This window comes from Melospiza melodia, chromosome 5 (assembly GCF_035770615.1).
Source record: "Melospiza melodia melodia isolate bMelMel2 chromosome 5, bMelMel2.pri, whole genome shotgun sequence".
NCBI lineage: Eukaryota > Metazoa > Chordata > Aves > Passeriformes > Passerellidae > Melospiza > Melospiza melodia.
In genome coordinates this window covers 20623146-20644586 of record NC_086198.1, presented here as the reverse complement: position 1 = coordinate 20644586, position 21441 = coordinate 20623146, and the positions used below count along the sequence as shown (strand labels likewise).

The following is a 21441-nucleotide window of genomic DNA, read 5'->3' as shown; positions in this document are numbered from 1 at the left end:
TTCAGATAATGCACTGACCAAAGAGATAGCAAATACCAAAACTGAGACTGTGAGAGATATAATAGGTCAAAGAGACAACTCAAAGGGTAACAAATCCCTAGAGAGAGCTTAAGCTACTGAAGGCCAGTGCTCAGGTTTGCCAATACAGCTGGCTGTGAAAGCAGCTGGGGCAGGAAATGCTTTCACCTGTCACCTCAATGTCCAGCTAGTCTCAGAGCCGAGTGAGGGACAGGCACAACAAAGGACAATCCAGCTCTCCACTCTGCCTGTGCCAAAAAACAGGCACACCTTAAAAATAAAATATATTTTCAGAGGAAAGAGAATTCTCTACAAGCTTTTTAAATACACATCAGTTTTTCTAGCAGAGATCAAAGAAAACCAATTTAGTGAAGAGAAAGTTGAAAAAAATTTGTTCATTCCAATGCAATAATTAACATAGTATTTCTGCACCACTGTCTGAGTGAAGAAAAATACCCAGCTCAAGTCCATTGGGTTGAAATGAGGCCTCATCTCTCAGCAGCACTTATGGTTACTCAGAAAGGTGCATTTGTGACAGATTTCAATTCTGCGTTTACATGTTTTACTAGAAGAACAACATTCTTTTTTAAACCTTTTTAATGGATAGCAATAGGCTGAGTACCTACTGAAGAGCTGAGTGAGTACTTTTTCCTCCATAAAAGCAAGCACTTAACTAAGAAATTCAGTGCTTCTACGAAGTGACCAATCTGTGTGTGTTTGGGGTTTCTCTCATTTTGCCCTTATTCCATATACAGACTTCAATTTATTCCTGAAGAGGAAGTGAGAATATTTTTTTAAATTACAAAAAGAGCTTGTTTTCTTCTTATTTTGAGGCAGGGCTTAATTTCCCTGACGTCCCTAAGCAATGTTTAAAGCTCATCTCCACTCGAGTATATGCACACTCACAGGAAGGGACCTGGAGAAATGCAGCTCCAAGTCAGAAAGACTGGCAGATCTAACAGACCCGTGTCTGCTCGAGACCCTAAAGCCAACAGGGTCCATCACTATCACTGAGCCGAGCTAATTCAGCGGGACTTTCCCAGGTCAAGGGCTCTGAGCTTGCTCAGCACATGCTGGACACCAGGATTCGTGCAGAAGCAGCATGGAAATCCTTGGAACAATAAAGCATAAAACCAGCAAGAACAGAGCGCAGGGCACCACGTCAAAAGCTGTCCCACTTTTTCAACTTCTGCCAGATTTTATGAAATCCTGCTCTTGCCTCACCAGCCGTGCCTCCCTCAAGCCTGCTGCAAAAAGCTTTGTAATTTTTAGCGTAAAAATTAAACATTTCACCATGGGCAAGATTTTGTTTTCTTATTTAGCAGAAAGAGAGCAGCAGACATGGAACCGGACTGTATACTGGAGCTAAAAAGTGAGGCAGTGGTGGGAGAGTTAACAGTGGAGGGGGAAGAATCTGTCACACAAGCCAAATAAATTCCCTTCCTTCCATGGAATTAACCCCTCTGCATATTGATGTGCAAATAGCTGCTTTATACATCAAATTATAGTATCAAAATTTACCACATTATAAGCAGTCAGTTACTGTTTGAGACAGTTTGACTGTTTCCTACTATTTATCACAATTTTTAAGATGAGCTTTGAAAGGAAACAGGCACTATCTTGGAGTCAATCTTTGCCATTGTTTATTTCCATTTTTAAAATGTGTCATTAGGCGGCAATGCTTTTAGTCATATACTTAAAAGTGCTGAGTTTCAAATGTTGCTTTACTGTCAAAAGGATAGTAGTTCCATTTTAAAGCCACGACTGAGTCATTCTAAACCCCTTCAAAAGCCATAAATCACACATCAGACAGATCCCAAAAAGACCATTAGACATGAGCTGTCCTTCCTCATACCAGCAATTCCACTGCAGTAAATTTAAAAGTTAATGGGACTACTCCAGTGAGTAAAATAAACACATGGCACTGAGGCTATGCCCTGCTCTCATGGCAAGCACACAGGGAACCATTGCAATACACCAAATACAGAGCTGATAACTCCTTACAGCCTCCTTAAGGCACTGTGAGCACACTGAAATGTGTCCACACTTACCTGCTCTGCATGCACAAGGCAAATGCATGCCAGCAGCACTCAACACCTACAGAATGACATAAAATCCTATAGTTGTGTGAATGCACGACATACTAAGCCAAGCAGTACAACCTAATAAGCAGAATATTCTCATAGTGTGTATTTTTATCTGAAGCATTAGACTAATTTATATACATTGATATGAAAATTAAGACTATTTTCCCACCTGCTTTTACTACACCAAAAAAAAAAAAACTCCTGAAAAAGACTTAATTCACTTATTAAAGATAAACATTGTGATGTTATAGCTAAATATGCATTTATCTGTGTGCTATGAGACAGAAATTATATACCACTATGAGACAACACATACACACACAAATCAACACATTGAGAACAGGTAGGCTCATTTCAGGCTCTGGCACGAATAATTTGCAAATTACAACCTTCCTTTATTTTTGCCAGCACCAGACCCACCCCTTTAATTGTACTCATTTATTCATTCATTCAAATAACAAATGATACATTGCGATAAAGCAAGCTTCAAAAAGCCCTGAAACAATTAAGAGGGAAAGGAGCAAAGCAGGAGTTCATAAAAAATAATAATATCCTTCTAGTCTTAAAACAAACACAACACACTCCAAAGATCCATTCTGCCTTTTCCACCTCTGTCTATTTAAGTCAATGTTATTCTTGCAAACCACATTTCTTTTGATTTGCTTAACAGTACACTTCATTGTTAAGCACTGCCTCATCAGCACTTCTGCTGAAAAGCCCAAAAATGAAATATACTTTGTATTTAATTACAATTATGCAAATATCTTGTGGAATTACTTTGTTACAAGCAATCAGATATAACACACTCCATTATTTTAATAATTTGCCCACATGACACTTTTTAAGGTCATCTAAGTGATGACCAAATGTGATCTGCAAACCTCTTCAAATCCATGGGCGATGTGCAACAAATCATATAGTTTAGGGTGAAGGGGGGGAGTCTTCAACCAAATCAGTCATTCATTGTGTTTCACATAAATAATTTATACAAGCCACTTCCCAAACCCTAGTACTTACAACAGAAAGATTTAAAACACATGCATTTTTAAACCAAAGGCAGTGCAGGAAGCCCAGTGACATATTGCAGGGCTGCCTCTCGGACTCTGTGATCATAGGGAGTGCATTTTACAGCAATCATGCACTTCTGGAATACCAGCACTTCACAAAATTGCACGATGCTTTCAGGGTACTCTTTGGAATATTTTCATCAGGACTAATTTCTGAATTTTAAACATTACTCAAAGCAAAAAGCAAGTATCTGGTTTTAACAATGAGCTCTGCTAAAGAGTTAAAAATAATGGCTAAACAATACTTGAAAATGCATGAAATGGTATTGAGCCTTCTTCTTCCACTACATGTTTTGCTTTTAACATATAAACTGAGGAAAGGTGATTAAAATAAGAATCTGTTTTATTTTGCTATTACAGGAAAGGCTGGAGAAAAATTAATTAATTTTTCCCAATTATATCCTTCAATCCATTTTTGGATATATCTATGAAGGTGACCAGATTTGTGATTGAGGTTGGGCACTCACTACTTCTCCATAAAAATGGCAGGAGCTTCTGAAACCCATGGGAAAAGCTACTTCCATGATAAGGAACTAAAACAACGAATTTACTTTTTTCCCCCCTCTGAATCATAACTTAGATTTTTTAAAGCATTTTCCCCTAACTTCCCTCCACTAGAGGGTAAAATAGAGCATCACATACTGTGGATTGTTAACTGCATGTATTTTATTCCACGAAGTCATTGTGAGTTACAGTCAGATTTAGAGAAACAAAAACACAAGGCAGGAGTAACAAAAAAAATTATCCTGATAATTTGTCATCATCTATGCAACTACTGATGTGCTCCATGCCTACACAGCACAGGTTATTGGCTAGCTGTTTACCCACGCTGAGTAGGATGAGTGATAATAAATCAAAAATAAACCCAGAAAACCCGATACCACCAACTTTTGAAAACATTATTCACTGGTCTAAGATGGCTACCTCCATCTCAGCAAAGGCAAAGTTCTGAGCCAGCCGAGGAACCAACCCAGGGACGGGAGAAGCTCTCCCATCAGAGCCCAGAAGCAGCCAAGTTCAAACCAAACAGGGGACAAGCGTCAGCTCGCACAGGAGGGCTTCCCTGCCCGAGGCTGCTCGTGCCCTGGGCTCCAGGCACTGCAGGCAGTATGGAATGGCAGGGTGAGCCATTCCCAGGCACCCAGCTGCTCCCGGGCAATTGGCAAAGGAGGCACGCTGCGAGAGGCACTTGTCAAATAACGCTTGTTTACAAATAAATCTCCTCGCAGCGAAGGACAGCGCTCACTGAAAAAAAGTTCAGGTCCACAGCCAGACCCCTCCTAGCAGCAGCTTTTTAGCTTTGCATTTACTGAGGAGATGGAAATTAGAGAGCAGCAGTGAGAAAAGTAGCAGCAGAGACACCGTGAAGCAAGCGCTCACGCTGCTCGTCATTACCGTAATATTCCCTCGCAACCTCCCTGTAAAGATGCCACTAAAGCCATTTGCAGGCAGCTCCATTAATCCTTTCCAGTAGTTTCCTATCGTGTAAAAGTCCTATTCTGCAGCTGCCTGTTCACGCAGAGGCACCTCTGTGCTCGGCAAATGGTCCCGTTGCCTCAGTCAGTAATACCCAGTTTTCCGAGAGCTGGCAGGGATGCCTGAGAGGGGCTCGGAGCATCTGTTGGTCTCTCAGCACGGCATCATGGCAGACGGGCTCACACAGGACAGCATGCTTCCTAAAACGAAGGTGAGGAACAGGGAAAGCCCTTCCCAATCAGCCACGCCATCTCAGCAGCATTGCTCCCATGGGTGAAATAATCTGAAATTGCATGGGGGCAGAAGGATTGGGCCCACTGTTATCTAACCAAGGCAAAGCCAAACCAATTCAATCATCTCCCAAACCAATGCACTTCCTGAACATTAGATATCTTTGTACACAGAGGAACAGCATCTCCCCCTTCCTCTGCACCTTTTTTTTTTTTTTTTTTAAGAAAACTGCAATTCACATTATTCTCGCTCTCGAAAATAAATTACAGCTAGCTGGTTACCTCAGGCCACATCTTTGAAATTCTGGTACGGTTTTCCTTTACAAACCCCTGCATACCTCCTCCTCCTTCTAAAGGAGTTTCACAAATAATTACGGTGCATCACGACACCAGCCTGCTTCGAGCCGCTGGCATCCCCTGCAGATACTGAACTTCTCCACCCATTGCTTTCACATTACAGCCTGCCCGCGGATCCAAAAATATAAGAAAGCCCCAAGCAGCGTCCACACCACGCACGGAGAAAAAAAATCCCAGTCAATTTCAAAGACTGGAAGCATCCTGCTAGACAAGAAGCCCGGACGCGTTTTTGGCCATTGGACTCACAGAGATCAAAGGCATAAAAAAAATCCGTCCCCAGCGGCCGCGCTCCGCTGCGGGTTACACACCGCCACCGCCGCGGCTTCATCTCCTTTTTATACGTGTGTTTTAAGCCGCGAAGTAAGCGCACTGCGGCCAGCGCTCGCAGGGCTCCGCACCGGGAGCCTCCCCTGCCCCGTGCGAACTCCCCGGCGCCAGCCCCGGCTCCGATGCACCTGTGCGACTCGCGGGGCACTCGGCGAGCCGGCACCGCCGAGCGCACCGCCCGCACACATCCATCCCCGCAGAGGGCAACACCCGCTGCCGTGCCCGGGCATCTGCGCACCCCCGCCCGTGCCAGCCTGCCCGCCGGGAGCCCCCTGCCCCACCGCGGTGCCGCTCGCATCCCCGCCGCGGCACCCGCCTCCCATGGGCACAGCCCATCCCCACTTCCCCCAGAATGTCCCGAAATTGAATCCGCCGAGTCCGAAGCCGCGCACGGCCGGGCGGCCGCCCTCCCGGGTGGGCGCTGCCCCGACGGCCCCGCCGCCCGTGTCCGCTCACCCTCGCTGCCGGGGCTGGCCCGCAGGCTCCGGAGCGCGGCGCACAGCAGCAGCAGCAGCAGCGGCAGGAGGCACGTCCGAGCGGGAGCCGGCGCCCCGGCGCGGCCGGCCCAGCCCCGCGGCCCCATCCCGCCGCCGCTCAGCGCATGGGGCGGCGGCTCCCCCAGCGCTGCCCGCTCGGGCCGGCTCCGGACGGGACGGGACGGGGCGGGCTGGCAGCGCGATGCACTCGCTCCCTCCGCTCCCGTCCAGCCGCCGCCGCGACTGGGGAGGCAGGGGGCGGGGATGGGGAGGTGGCCCCGCGCCGCCGCGGAGACGCCCCCGACGGGGCGGACCCGCCGCCGCTGCCGCCGCCGTGTGCGGGGGACGGCGCCCCCCGAGCCTCGGGAGCCGGGGAGCAGCGGGGACCGCGCCGCCGGTGTCCGCTCTGGCAGCCCGCGGTGCCCGTGCGAGGCAGCGGCGGCAGCGCTGTCCCTGCCCGGCGGCCCTGGAGCCCGCTCGGGGGACGGGGAACGCCAGAGCTCCCCGCAGCAGCCACGGGTTACGGTGCCGAAACTACACACAGCCCAGCACACCACAGCCCAGGGCCGGGAAAGCCGCGATCTCGCAAGGTTGGCAAGCCCGAGAGGAAGGCTAACCCCTGGCCAGGTAAGCAAAAATGCCACAAACTCCGTAATGGAGCCGACAGAAAGATGAGTTTCAGGTGTATTTTACCCCAAGCCACCACCAGAGCACAGCTCTGAATCCAGCACAGCTAGTTTTAGAGAATCACAGAATGTGCTGAATTGGAAGAGATCCGCAAGGATAATCAAATCCAACTCCTAGCCCTGCTCAGGACCATTCCCAAGAATTACACTATGTGCCCATGAGTATTGTTCAAACACTTCTACACTGACATGTTTTTACCTTTCAGAACCCTAGTTGTCAGCCAGGCCATCTCCCTAAAAACAAAAAAAATCCTCCAAAGAAATTAATTCTGGGAGGTTTATTCATTCATATTGGTTCCTCGCTTGAGGAAACTTTTTCCAGATGAGCCAATAAAGACCAAACTCAGCCTTGCAGGTGCATAAGCAGCAAGACAAGGTTAACCTTGTGCTCACCTCGTGCTTCCCCCTCCATTTAACCCCTGTTGATTTATATTATAAAAAGCTTAACCAAAAGTTGAGCACCTGCAAAATGCTCCCTCTCTCTCCAAGGTGCAACGTTCAAAACTAGGGTTCCAAGCAAGTTGCAATTGAAATATACAATCCCCAAAGCCAGTTTGAAGAGGACAAGTAGTTTTCAACTGGGGAATTTCAGATAACATAGCTCTCTACACTGACACTACTCATCTTTAATTCCTTATTAGCCAGAGAGCGTGTTTCTCTGTGTCTTTACACCACATATGCACCTCTGCTACTTCCATAAACATATGGAATATGTTCATGCATATTCTTTTCAAAAGTGTTGGCTCCTGTTGCAAGAGGATTCTCTACCTCAGGCTATTCAACATTTTTACTGCCACCAGGAGGACAAGGCAAGGACTGTTACTTTACACGAGGTACGGCAGTAGAGTTACCAGCCAGATGAAAAGTGTGGCATGCATCTCTTCACAGCACTGCCTCAGATCTTCACCATTTGAATACCTTCCGAGTCCAAAGTTTGAAAGGAGGTTTGCTATCACACAGCCCCTCTAAATGGCACATGACTGGATCCTCAGCTGGAATAAATCACAGCTGAGAATGTCTGACTCCAGCCCTGCATCAGGTTAAGGAGGGGAGTAGCGCCATGGGGTAAAGTTATTTCTAGGGATTTGTCATCTGTAAAAGCAATGGTTAAGTTTTGCCGTCCAGAAATTGAGACAATGCAGGAAAAAAAAGACATCAGAAAAAACACTTTGCCAGCACAGTAAAAAAGATCAGATGACAAAGAACAAGTAAAATGGCAAGCTGGATGGGCACCTCTGCTGGATGAGGGGCAAGGCTGCTCTAGCTAGACAAGTTTCTTAACAGAATCTCATGTCAAATTGCTGTGTGCTCCCGATTTTCAATGCTGTTTGACAGTCACTAACTGCTGTTTGGACTGCCAGACTTATAATTTAGAGGCATTTCAGATGATATGTTAGTGACATCTTAATTTTCTAGGAAACAGTGAGATGAGCTTCATATGATTCATAAGCTATTTAAGAATAGCCACCATGTTTTAGATTTCATTCTAGCTGCCTCTTTTCTTCCTACAGGAAACAAGCTCCTAGTCCACGACATTTGTTTTGTTCCCCACCCTGCTTGTCACACAGCTAGAGCATCCCACCCATCTCACTGGACATCATGGAACACTGATAAAAAAGGAAATGCTGCCTTATGAAGGGGTATTGCCTTGTTCCAAAATGCAGGATATTGCAATTTTATGCACCTTATAGTGAATCCTGCTGGAGGCTTTCTAAAACTCTCTTTGCCACCATCTTATTAGTAATCTGCAGCAGGCGACTGTCCCCCCCATCCCCCTAGATTTTGCCTCATCAGTGCACCCAGCAGGCTCTTAAAGGCAGGAAAGAAATTCCAGCAAAATGCTGCAGCATCCCAGGTAGCCTTGATGGGTAATCAGAGAGAAGCCGGACAATCACATGGGATCCCTTCCTATTTCACACTGAAGGGTTTATCTTCTATTGCTTTGAGCAAATTTACTGTGGAAATCACAAGGGATTGGTCACCTTGCAAACTATTCAGGAACCTAAACCATTGCAGAATCATGCCTTTTCTCCCATATCTAGCCTGTATTTTGTCTGTTTCAATTTTTTCTTTCTGCTTCTCTAACTTTTTCCTGCCCCTTACATTTGTGCCTTTACATCTATGTAAACAGCATTTCCTCTTAATCATCACTCAGTTAAGACCTATATTTCTTCCTTTATATCTTTTTCTCATGAGTCATTCCTGTAGTGATAGTAATGCTGTTATACTACAAAGTCCCTCCAGTTTTACCAACATCTCCGTCACATTTTGCTCAGAAGTGTAATCATACTAGTGCCATAATAAACAACTGTCTCTAAAATGCTCTTGAACATAGTGTCTGAAACTGAAATGACAGCTTTGCCCTGTGTAACTTGCCACTTCACATGCAATCTGCTGTCAGCTATTACATGTGTTTTAAACTATTTATTAAACCAGACATCTTTGGAGTTAGTGCATTTCTGGTTATTTCCACTTAGATATGCAAAAGCTCATTTTTCCCAAGTTTATTTTCTCTCCTGTGTAGGTAGTTCCCTTCATGTAATTTCTGTATTCTGACTGGCTTCTAATTCTGCATTGCCAATTCATTTCATTAGCGTGCTGTTTATCCTATCATCAACAGGATACACTTGGAAAATAAATGAGTCTATCCTTCAGATTATTTCAGCAACCAAAAACTGCCAGCGAAATCTATTCCCTATATCATTATCCTTTACTGAAGTGTAAGGGCAACATACTTATTACATCTCCATATTCAACATGGCCTTCATCTGAGAAAAGATTCAATTTCATACTTTAAATTTAAGTGTAAACAGTGCCTCTAAAGCCATGTCTTCATTGCAATAATAGAATAGAAGACCCACTGTAATGCAGCAAACTGTTTAATTAGTTAGGCGTATAAGCATTTCCATTTTCCTTTGAAAAGTCCTTTTCTTTCAAGAGTCAGAGAAGATGACACCTTTAAGAAATACCCTAATGAAATTTAGTAATTTGGGGGTTTTTTTTGTTTTTCCCCACAAGCCCTTTGAAACAGAAGAATTACCTTCTGTTCAAAAACTAGATGCATATTAAAAGAAAAAAGCAATCCTGGAGCAGCTAAGCAGCTTTGCATAGTAGATATATTTGGATTAGTACCATGACTGCGACTACAATTTGAGCACAAAATGGCTGTTGTTCAACTCCCACCACAGCAGCCTTTTCGGGCTGCAGAAAGCAATCGCCAGAGCCCCAGTGGACAGCAGACAAATCAGTGCCAGAGCCAGCGGGGACAGGAGGGTTGCAGAGCCAGTGCAGGTGGGCCACCGCTTGGCCAGAGGAGGTATGTCCATCCCTGTGCCCCTCGGGCTGCTGGAATCTTCACTCTGCAGTGCGGAGAAAGATGCTCACCAACGAGCTCAGAATGTGCATGAAGAAAAATGAGCAAGTGGTAAATAAAGCAAGTGCAAGTTCACAACCCAGTCACTTGCATGGTCTCAGCACCGATTTATCTTTTGCCACCCCCACAAGACACAGGAGCTGTTGGCAACTGTGCACTAAGGAAAATCTGCTCACTTCATTTACAGCCTGAAATTAGATCCAAACCTGTGAAAATACATGGGGAAAACATGTGAATATTTGTTTCACTCAGAAAAGGCTTGGAGAAAGCATGACATTTCAGCCTGGCATTTTCTTTTGGAGTGCTTCATCACCAGCCCTCGGTCCTGATAAGAGTCCTTGCAAAAGCCCATGACCTGGCAGCACACTCTCCCCTTGCAAATGCTGTGTCACTGCTTCCCTCCCACTGCCTTACAGTGACCCCCACGGAGCCAGACCTCAGGTGTTAGCAGGCCCCTGCAGGCAGAGCAGTGTTCCCTGGCCCTGAGGGGACAGTGTACATCGCTTCACGTGCCAGTGTGGATTAGACTGATCAGCAAAATAATCCAGGTCAGATGTGGAAGTGCACACTTGTGAGCACCACAGCTGGCACCACTTGCAGCCCACTCACTACTTAGCAAGTATTGAGGTGTTTCTTTGCATCACACCAAAGGAGAGCATTACAGGGAACAAATGAAATGGCTTTGCAGAGATTTATGGAGATTTTCTAATGCAGAAAGTGGACCACAGGAGAAAGTGCAAAGGCTAATTTGATTACACTGTTAGCCCTGTATAAATTTAATAATGGACTTGCTTCCACATTTCTCATCATAACCTATTTACATGCATCCACTAACTGCAGTAGCTCTGCACCTCACACTCCTGAGCCAGTCTTCCAACCCACTCCTGTGAGGAAGAGGAACACTACTACTCCTGCACAGATAGACAGAAACAAAGGAGAGGTTAAAGATTCAGATAAACATTACTGAATTGATTATGGCTTCTCTAGATCTGGGACTATGTTCTCTAAATACTAATGAAGTTATCTTATTCTTCTATCAGAATAAGAATCAGCAGATATTAAAGGGAACAGGGTTGTCTCCTCAGGACACAGTCATGAGCTATAGAGACACTGCACAAGCTTGTGCCAATGACTTGTGTGCATTTACAAGTACCAAAGTGCTCTGTGAAAGTCTAGCCCTTGAATAACTTGCTCAAGGTCACACAGAAGGTGTGTAGCTGTCCTGAATCAAGTTGAAAAGGTATTAGAACATCCATTTGCTTTTCATTCTCACTTTTCCTTTTCCAGCATGGCATTTTTGATCAGGTTTTATGCTATCAAATGTAGACATTACTGTAGGGCTCACATTCAGCACTTCACTCATTAAATGCACATTCTTTCAAGGTATAAATACAATAATGGATATAATGATGAAATTCAGTATATCATTTAATAGTGAACTACATTAATCTCCTGCATACAGTACTGTCCAGAACTCAGTTCCTTTTGGAACTACGTTTCATAAGGTCAGTAATGCCTTCCTTAATTTCTAATAGCAGGCTGGATGGCTACCCTGAATTTTTTTATTATAGGCAGACTAGTTTCATTATCTTGAGCCACTGCCATGCATTCCACATTGAGGCCAACTATATCTATTTTCCTCTTGTTTGAGGAAAGCAAATCCTTTTCATCTCATCTCACCTCACTCTTCCAAGCAGAACTGATACTGACTTCTTTATTTCAATCTAACCCTAATAATTTCCAAAATACATCACATCATTGTCAATCATATCATATCTCAAATACTTGCAAATGCTTAGCAATTTCAGCTGCCAACACACTAATTTATGTTCTTTGGGGATGCCATCTGAATCACAGCTATCGTCTTTGAGTCCTTTCCATCATTTAATTGCAACTGTTTGTGAAATGCAGGAGCATATTTATTTTTCTCCTTCCTCTGCAGTGCTCAAGTTGTGCCTTTAGGTAAGTCTTCCATTCCAAACTCAGAAATACTTCACTTGCAAAACTCCAGTGTCTCCTCAGAGAACTACTTCAGTAAGTATAAATAATTTTCTGGCATGTGGTCTGATAAGTAATTTTTAAACAGCAGAATGATAACGTAGGATCAATGCCACCTTTCTGGGACAGACTGCTTCATGTGACAAATTCTGACACAAATATTGCACAGTGACATACCATGTGTTTCCTACTGTCACTCTTAGCTTTCAGTGTTTCTTTCTTTATCCCACCCAAGAATCATGAACAAAATACTGCTGAAAAGAGCTACATTTTTAAAAATGGAAATAAAAAGGAAGAAATCCAGCCATCAGCTCCAGACATGAAGTTCCCAAACTGAGGGTTTATCTACCATAAAGGACCAAGTCTTCCAGACAGACTTCTGCTCATTATGAGATAAAGTGTCCACACCAGAACTGGAGCAGTTAGGTGGTATTGCAGTCAAGATATAAGACTCTGGTGCATTGATATAAGTTTTTCTTCCAACACAGACACCCTGCACTATCCCAAGGAAGCTATTTCTCAGCTGAGAAAAACCCTTTCCTCAATGCTCAGTGCCATGGTGTCAAGATGCAAATAATACCCTGTGAAAAGACATGTGCTTTAAAGGGTCATTAGACCCAAGGTGGGGCTGAAGGGGATCATCAGCCAGCTTGGCTCTTTTCCAGTAGCATTTTTTCATTAATGTTTGTTGTCAGTGTGGTTTAACAAGCCAGGCAGTGATCTCTCCTCTCTGGTGACCAGTGACAGGACACAAGGGAATGGCCCGAAGTTGTGTCAGGGGAGATTTAGGTTAGATGTTAAGCAAATATTCTTCACCCAGAGGGTGGTTGGACACTGGAACATCTCCCCAGAGATGTGGTCACGGCACCAAGCCTTTAGAACTCTGTCAGGCACGTTGTGTGATTTTTGGGATTGTCCTCTGCAGGGTGTTAAGGAAACTTTCCTGCCTGACTATTCACAGGACTCTGGCAGTCACACTCCTACTACCAGACATTTTAAGTGCTGGGACCAAAGCCTTTTCATGGTGGGTGGCTCCAGTGACCCACCAGGTGTCCCCGTGACTCTCCGCACACCCCACTCACACACAGTCAGACCAGGTTTCCTTACTGGCTCCATCCCAGGTTTCCCACAGCAGTCTCAGATGTCCCATTCCATAAAGCCATTAATTCATGGCACAGTAACACAGAGACACCTGGAGCTGGTGCCTTTGAGGAGGACCCCCAACAATGGAATCCCTGGGCTTTTATACCCTCACAGTCTCTGCTCTTCCTGCTCAGACACCAGCTCCTGCTGTGTCTCTGAGTGTTGGTCACCTGGCTGAGCCACAGGACCCTGTGCCCTTTGTTATCCTAAGGGTTGGCACCAGCTCAGGACCTCTTTCCTGGGGCTCCTGTCCACCCTGAGCTCAGTCTGCAGCTGGCACTGTAGCTTACAAACCAAGCTTTCTGGACCAAAAGTATTCTTCAATAAGGGCCAGGAGTTGGACTTGAATGATCCTTCTGGCCCCTTCCAGCTCAGGATATTCTATGATTCTAAGCAGTATCCTGACAAGCCAAGCCCAATTCTTGCTGGTGTGTCTCAAATACCTCCCCATTCCTCTGAGTACACCATTCCCTTGCCACACACCCTTTGCCTCCCCTTTCATTCACAACTGCCCTTCAAGATAACCATTGTCCATCCCTACTTGTCACCCAGGTCCTCAGAGAAGCCAGCCCTTCTTGTGACCTCTGATATCCCTTGCTAGATCCAATTCCAGTAGGACATTGGCTTTTCTCACATCATCTCTGCGTGCTCAGACAATGTTTGTATTCCTCACAGATTCCACTGAGGTATTACTGGACAGTACACTGAGGTGTAAATATACCATGCATCATGACATGCCTATAAATGAGAACTGGCAGCTTATTTCCTGTTATTTCTCTTTTATAGCCACTTCTCCTTGCTCTCTAAACATTACTCCCCTTTCTGTCTCTGGTGAGATCTGGGCTGTGGCACCTTTGCTCAGTCTCCACTCAGCTCACCCTGCATGTGCTGTCCCAGACAATTCTGGCTGCCTCCATTTTCTGCCTCTAATTCTGCCCCCAGCTAAACAGAAGAGTAGGTGATTACAATTTCATTCAATCAGGAGGTGAAGGAGATGGGACACATGCACAGCAAGCCGAGAAAGGAGTGGCAATCAGATTACAGCTGTAGCCTAAAGCACAATTCTTCATAATGTGAATTTATAATGGGTCTCTGGTCTAGGGCACATAATAGACATTTTACCCAGAGTGCCATAGTCACCCAAAGACATTTACTTCAGAAAATACTAAGCCTGGTATAAACATTTAAACTTTAATAAAAGATGCACTGATTGCATAGCTCCCTTAGACAGTGAAGGCTTTAGACATAGGGAAGTGAGCAGAAGACAGTATCAGGCCACTTACATAAAGATTTACTGAGAACTCACCCTTGGTGAGCTCAATGCCTTATCCATATCCAAGAACTACTCACTGAGCAAAAGCCATCTCAAAACATATTCCATCTCAGACATGCATTGTCCTTTGCAGGACCAGTGTATTTAAAGATGTTAAATCAAGAACCAGTGTATTCACTGCCATTTTGTATTCACAGTATCCAGACTCCTTACACATCCCAATATAACACTAAGTTTAAAAAATAGCATTATATCTTTGGGGGCTTCTTGCTGTTGCTGCTCAGAAACACTTAGACAGTAACAAACAAGTTGTGCTTAAGTATGACAAGTTTTCTTGTCATATTTCAAGTGACAAGTGTTACTCTGTCCACAGAATAGAAAGATAAATAAGCATTTACAGGAAAGAGAACAGTCCAGTCAGAAGAAGATGCAAATCTACCTCTCTGTCTTGTTAACCTAGCTAGCTGACCATTTACGTTTCATGTTTCTGAACCAATTCAAATAGAATTATTCCAAACAAACATTTCAATACTAAATAAGCTTTTTCTGTGTTTTGAGGGAAGCATCAAATCCACAGCCCCTCCTTTCTAGTCAAGTTCCCCTCACCAAATTACAATTATTCAGAAAATAGGAGCATCTCAGAACTACAGGGATTTGCACCAGTCATTATCCCCTGGCCAGCACAAGCATCTGCACAAAGGCTGAGTATGTGCTCAAATTCTGTGCACAGAACAGCAGATAAACCTCTGTTCTCTTCTGCTTTGTTGCTGGTGGGTGTTGCATATTAATTTCCTCCATACCAGGCTCTCCCCATTTTGTTTACAGCAGACTCCATCCCATTAACTCTTTGCACAACCACGTCCCCAGGAGCTGGGCACCTCTGTGTTGGGTACCCACTCTGTGTCTGAGCTAGCCCCCAGTCCAGAAGGTGGGAGCACATTCACATCGTGTCACATAGACAGAGAAGAGGATGCTGCAGGGATGCCCACACCTCCAGGACAATGGAACAGGCTTAGTGCATTTTTGGATTAGTAGCTACTTTTTCAGTATTTGGGTTTTACCATTTCACACACCCTGGAGGCACAAAAAGACACTGAGTGGAACAGGAGAGCTATACCAGTCAGAAGATCTCACTTGGGCACTGTTGAACACAAGAGTGTTCCTAGGCCGCATTTATACATCAATACAGCTTTCTCCATTCTGCAACTGACCTTTTTCCTAGGACTGATTCAAAACCTTGCATGAGCTTCTAAACCCAAAAGCCCTCAACACCTCAAAAAAATAAAAATTCAATGCTGATTCCCTTATTTCTTTCTCTAGCACCTCTATCTGAATCATCCCTTAGTGCTCTGCTAGAAAAAAAGCTAATGGCGACAAGCACAAAAAAAAAAAAAAAAAAAAAAAAAATCCAAGACACTCAAAGGAACTGTGTTTACACTAGAAAAACAGTAAAAGATGCCAAGGTCACTTAACATGGTAACATCATAACTTACTGTATTGCATACAACTATTCAGCTTTTACCTAGGTCTCTTCTTTGCCCTGAGACCAAAGCAAGCTGTACTTCCTGTGGCATTGCTACTGATTTGTTGTGGTCTTAAATTATACCTTGCTATAACCAGATAGCTTGAGAATCTATTGGCAAACTACAGGTCATAGTTATGTTTTATTGTCTCCACTGAGAACAAAGGTTTGTATTTATGTATATATCCAGCTCCTTGCACAAGTGTCCCTCCCTGCTTTCACTGTGATCTGCTGTCTCCTGATACTCATAGCCAACTGTGTTATAGCTGGATTCCACAATATCAATCTTAGTTCAATTGCATTCAGCTAGCAATTCAGTCATGTCATCTCAGTCAAGTTTTATTCACAAAAAACTTCATCTTTCATTCAGAACAGAAATCCACTGTTCTGATAGCTATCATATTTCCTGGCCTTCTATTAGGAAAGCGTGTGCTTGCTCACAATGCTGAGCAGGGCTGGGCTCAGAGGTTTCAAAGACATTCAGAAAACAGTGTCCTTGAATTGACTCCCATTTCTAGAAACTCTGTCCCAGGAGAAAGTCTTAGCCCCTGTTTCCCACCATATACCTCCTTTTAGAAGGGGTATCAGCTTTATCACTCCCTCCCCAGCTCCATGCAAGCACTAAGGTAAGGGCAACATGCAGCAGAACAGATGCTGTGGCAGGAGTGTGTTTACATGAAGCTGCTGACAGCAGATGCCAGCTTGTAAAATTAGCCAATAAAAATACCAGCATCACTGTTTACAGCCACTCTGAGCAAGACAGGCTGCCAGCAAACTGGAAAGCACATTGCACAGGCATACCAGGTTAAAGTTACACAATGTGGAAAAGCATCACCATTTTTAGGCTAGCTGAAGTGTGATTCTCATTCAAGTACAGGGAGTAAACCATGAGATGCCAAACAGTTTCAGTCTTTCTCCCTTTTGCTTTCAAAGAAAGTCCTATTTAGTGTTAAAATGTCAAAGAACCAGAAACACTGTAAATACAAAAGCATGTGTATTGCTCACTGTTGAAAGTTTTTGTGTGCTATTGATGCCTTTTCCTGATCTTAAAAGTTGAGAGCCAGACATGTCTAAGGGATAAGGGGTTTCTACCATGGCATTTTCATAAGGATCCTTGTGGTGCACTGTTTTGCCAAGGTGGGATGCACCACAATGCACTCACACAATAAATCACGTGTACAATTTATAGCCCTTACAAATTAGCACCTCTAACAAGGATGCCCTAATGAGAGGCTTGAATGAATTGAGTCATCTCCCTAGGAATTTTCCCCTGGATGGGCCAAATCTCTAGTTTACAGGATATGTTCTAGGGAGGACCTTGGTTTCTAAAGGTAACATAGGGCTTTCCAGCCTCGAGTTGTGAGGCCTTTAGGGTGTTTGGTCTCCTGACCTACCAAAACGCTAGGATAATTAAGTTGCCAGAATTAAGGGATTACAAGTATGCATGCTAGGACTACTGAGGACACATAAAAGATATATAAAAGAACAGGGAAAAAAAAATCATCTTGGCATTACTATGACTCTGGTCAAACCTAAAATTTAGTGACACCTGCACTGCAAATGTGTTATAGAGCAGGAAGCTGTTACTTGAACTTAAACCTCCTCTAGTACTCTTTGCAATCACAAATATAATTTTAAAAAAGTCCTGATTTTTGTACAAAACTGTTGTTTGCATCTTACCCATGTAGATCTGGGGATATTCAGACTGATCCTTTAAGAATGTTAAAACAGTACTAAAATTTTTCACCAGTTAATTATCATTAATTCTTCTGAGTAATTTAAAATACCTCTAAGACTAGAATCTAGACTAAAATAAAATTAAGACCCTCAAGAAAATTATTAAAATTATGGTTTTGAAAATAACAGTCTGCCAGATAAGTTTTAGAGTTTTTTTTCCTGTTCATTGATTTTCCTACATTGGAAAATATCAACCTTTATTAAAATTTTAATTAATACATTCTGTAATACTCTTAATTAGAAAACTAGAACTATAAAAGGAAATGTTAAAGTAACTGAGCTATTTCAGAGATTAAATTTGAGAACAAGTTTTGACGGCTTTTACTTTCATTTTAAACAAACAGTCTCTGAAAAAAATTTCACTTTATGAATGTTTAATAAGCTATTAATGACTTCTGTAAGCCTGTTGGAGGTATCAGCAAGAAGTTTAAAAAAAGGTAAGTAAAATTGCTAGAAGAATTAAACATATTATACATAACCCATAATCAAAAGTAGCTTCTTTTCCTCTATAATCAAAAGCTAATATCAGTTAATAACATAACATACCTTTGGGATGCACCCATGAAGTTGCAGTACTGGATGAACCATATGCCTGCAATGCCTTTTCCACAAGAAACAGTCAACAGCTTCAGTCTTCTGCCTTATGGAGAAATACAAGAGAAATTAAATGAAAGGAATGAAATCAAAGTGCTGAAATCCTGTTGTCAACAGAATTCAAAGACTTGAGTTTAAACCAGCACTTTCCTTCCAGACACTGTAAAAGTTAACAAATGCAATCTATCCCAACATTAAATAAAAAAAAAAAAATGCAACAAATCACCTACTCTACTACTCCCTTGCAAGAATAAGAAATAAATAGTAGGCTATATCTATTTTATGATTTTAGGCAGTAGGGAGACCTTTGCAAGAGGTCTGTAGTTGATGGCAATGGTGTTAATAAGCCCTTTGGTTTCTTTGTCAACAAAATAATTGGGCTTTCTCTGTAAGCAGCTGTTGTTCATGAGTAGCCTGGAGCTTCTCACCTGTGTAGGTGGGCTCTGATACTAGAGCATATTTAAAACATAAAGAGGATAATTAGGGTTCTCAGTTTTGGGAGTTGAAGAAATCTTTCTTTCATGTTCTAGTAAGTAGAGATGTTTTTTTCTCTCTTCAGTTTATTCTTCAGAAGTAGCACAGCACCTTTTTCTTCTTAAGGCCGTCTTTATCCTATATATGTATTTTTCTAATAAGTAACAGAGTTGGGGGTTTTTTTGCTTTTATTTTTTTCCCTGGGAAAGTAGAGGGGGAGAGGGTGGTTGCTGCAATTGTTGTTTCAGAAAATTATTTAAAACTTTGTGTCTTCCTTGGCAGTCTGATTGTAACCCTAATTGTTAGTTAAGCTTTGCCTGCTAGGTACAGCAATCTTTGCCTGCTCAATGCAGGGAGTTTCTATCCAGAGCTGCTAATATATAGATCAAAGTTTGTTTCTCTACCTAAGCATACACAGAACTTCATGCTGAGGAGAATTTTAGAGATGTATTGGTGCTGGTTCAGCTGCGTAAAATGAGAATTTGTGCAAGAGACCACAGGAAAGATGGTCTTGCTGAGTGCAGAAGAAATGTGGCCTGTTGATAATGCTTGATGTGGTTAGCTTAATTGATGTATATTTTTGTTCCTGTAAAGTTCCAAAGATTTGATTCAGACTGCTTCTCATATTATGATATGACCTAGGGACTTCATTCATGCTCTCTGTTTGTGAGCTGGTGTTTTATAGCAGAGCTAAGGAGTCTTAAGATGCATGTGGTCATAACCATGAGCCTGAAAGGATTGTTTGAATCTTTGGTGGTCTGTATATCAACTTTCACTTTCCTGGGGTTTATCATGTGTAAAGCAGGTGCTGCCACCAAGACTTCATATATGGTCTTCCCTAAATAAAATTTTGGAAATGGTTTCTCACAGATGCTGTTGCACAGAACTGAATGGCTTTCCTTTCGCTACTAGTGCGCTATTTTTGTAAACATGTTCAATAACACTTAACCCTTTCACTTAATTTCATTCTAGTTTTGATCAATTTATAGCAAGTTCTCCATCTAGATGTGTGGAGAGGCATTTGACAAAGTCTCTGGTGATTGATTCCTTGCTCCTGTTATGTGGTATGTGTGATAAGGTGCTTTCTTGCCAGGATCCCTAAGGACTTGTGCTGTGCTAACAATAATTGATAAGTGCTTTAAACTGCTCCATGAGTTATATTCTCCTGGATGAGGAGGTGAGTGTTATGTATGTGGGAAGGATAGGTCTCATTCCCCAGCAGGGAAAACTTTTTCTTGGCCGAATGTGGGGTTTATGAGTCTGTCTGTCTCAGCAGTGGTAAATAGGATTATATGCAGTTTGTAGGATAGTAAGGATGAACTCTTTCTGCTTAACTACATATATTCATGTTAAATGAGACCAAAGAGCACAGAAAGCAACTGTCATGCGCTTCTGAAGAGTTATTGTCTCTTTAGCTGTTGAATCTAGAATTGAAATTGAGGCCTCCCGAATGGGAAATTTCTCTGAAACTTGCAAACGACAAACATGGATCTGCCTGAAGGATTTTAAAAGGTAACACATAGAAGCTACATTGGACATCTTAAAAGTGATTTTCCATGCCTTTTTCTCTGTAATGTGCGGCATCTGAGGAAAGTTTCACTTCACTAGAAGTGCTTGTTCTTGCTGTCAAACTCAACCCCTTCACAGGTTTAACTTCAAGAAACTGAGCTTGTGCCTGGGTTTTCCTTTGACAATTTTACTTTCTTTGTTGCTAATGTTTTCACAGTATTTCTTAAATTAGTAATTAATACCTGAAAAAAATTCTCTTACATAGAAGCTACTCTGATGAAAAAAAAATTGATTGAATAATGTTTCTTTAGCCCATAGCTGTAATGGCCAGTTGATTTTTATGATCTCACCATTTTGTACTGGTCCTAGGAGTTCAACACTTTTTCTTCCTCATACTAATGCTGTATCTCCTAGAATAAATGTGGTGTGTCGACAGGCAAATAATTAAAAAATAAGCATTTAATTCCTGTAGTGTGCTGATAAGGTCTACCTTATGTCTTATTAATCAAAGTAAGGAATACTGATTTGGGAGTTAGCTCATCACATCAGGCACAACACAGACCATGGAAATGCCTCATAGCCTGCAAAGGTGAAGTCTGAGCTTGGATGTAAATGACCACTTAAGTCAATATCTTCTATTTAGACCTGAGTGTATAAAAGGGCAAAGGAGTAGGATTTCTATCTCAGATGTCTAGTAAATTAAAAAAATCATCAGGTGATACTTGTCAAGCAAACTTGGTACATCCACCTGTCATATGTGGGTGGGAAACTGCATCCTTCGGCTGAAGTCCTGCTCTTCATTTTAATGTGACTGTTTGGCTCTACTTCATCTGCTTTTATGTTATATTTAACTGTCCTTCAAGGGACCAAGGTGGTGTGACTGCACCTAGGGAGGGAGCAGGTAGTTAAGCAGCAGCATGACTGAGGTTGGTGTATATGTCCAGGTATGATAGGTGTTTTCAACTGCTTTGTGGAAGTGGGATGAATATTTAGGTAGTATTGGCTTCCCTGTTTTATGACTAAGAAGAACAGAAGTTGCTGTAGTGGTATCTGTGATGTACAGGGTTCTTTTTAAAAGAACTAGCTGCAAGTAT

The 21441-nt window shown here is 42.9% G+C and overlaps 2 protein-coding genes across 9 annotated transcripts in view; one reads left to right on the top strand and one right to left on the bottom strand.

Moving 5' to 3' along the window:
• EPHA5 (EPH receptor A5) overlaps nt 1–6123 on the bottom strand; it is a 226803-nt gene extending 220680 nt beyond the window's left edge. For 4 of the 8 annotated variants that reach the window (XM_063156546.1, XM_063156548.1, XM_063156547.1 and 1 more), the window contains exon 1: nt 6019–6123. The gene's annotated coding sequence lies outside the window, so the exon portion shown is untranslated. The remainder of the gene's footprint in view (nt 1–6018) is intronic. The other 4 variants (XM_063156544.1, XM_063156545.1, XM_063156542.1 and 1 more) reach the window with 1 other exon arrangement.
• Nucleotides 6124–6163: 40 nt separating this feature from the next.
• LOC134418953 (uncharacterized) overlaps nt 6164–21441 on the top strand; it is a 231257-nt gene continuing 215979 nt past the window's right edge. The window contains exon 1 of the mRNA XM_063157982.1: nt 6164–6665. Coding sequence (XP_063014052.1) covers nt 6164–6665 — 502 coding nt within the window. The remainder of the gene's footprint in view (nt 6666–21441) is intronic.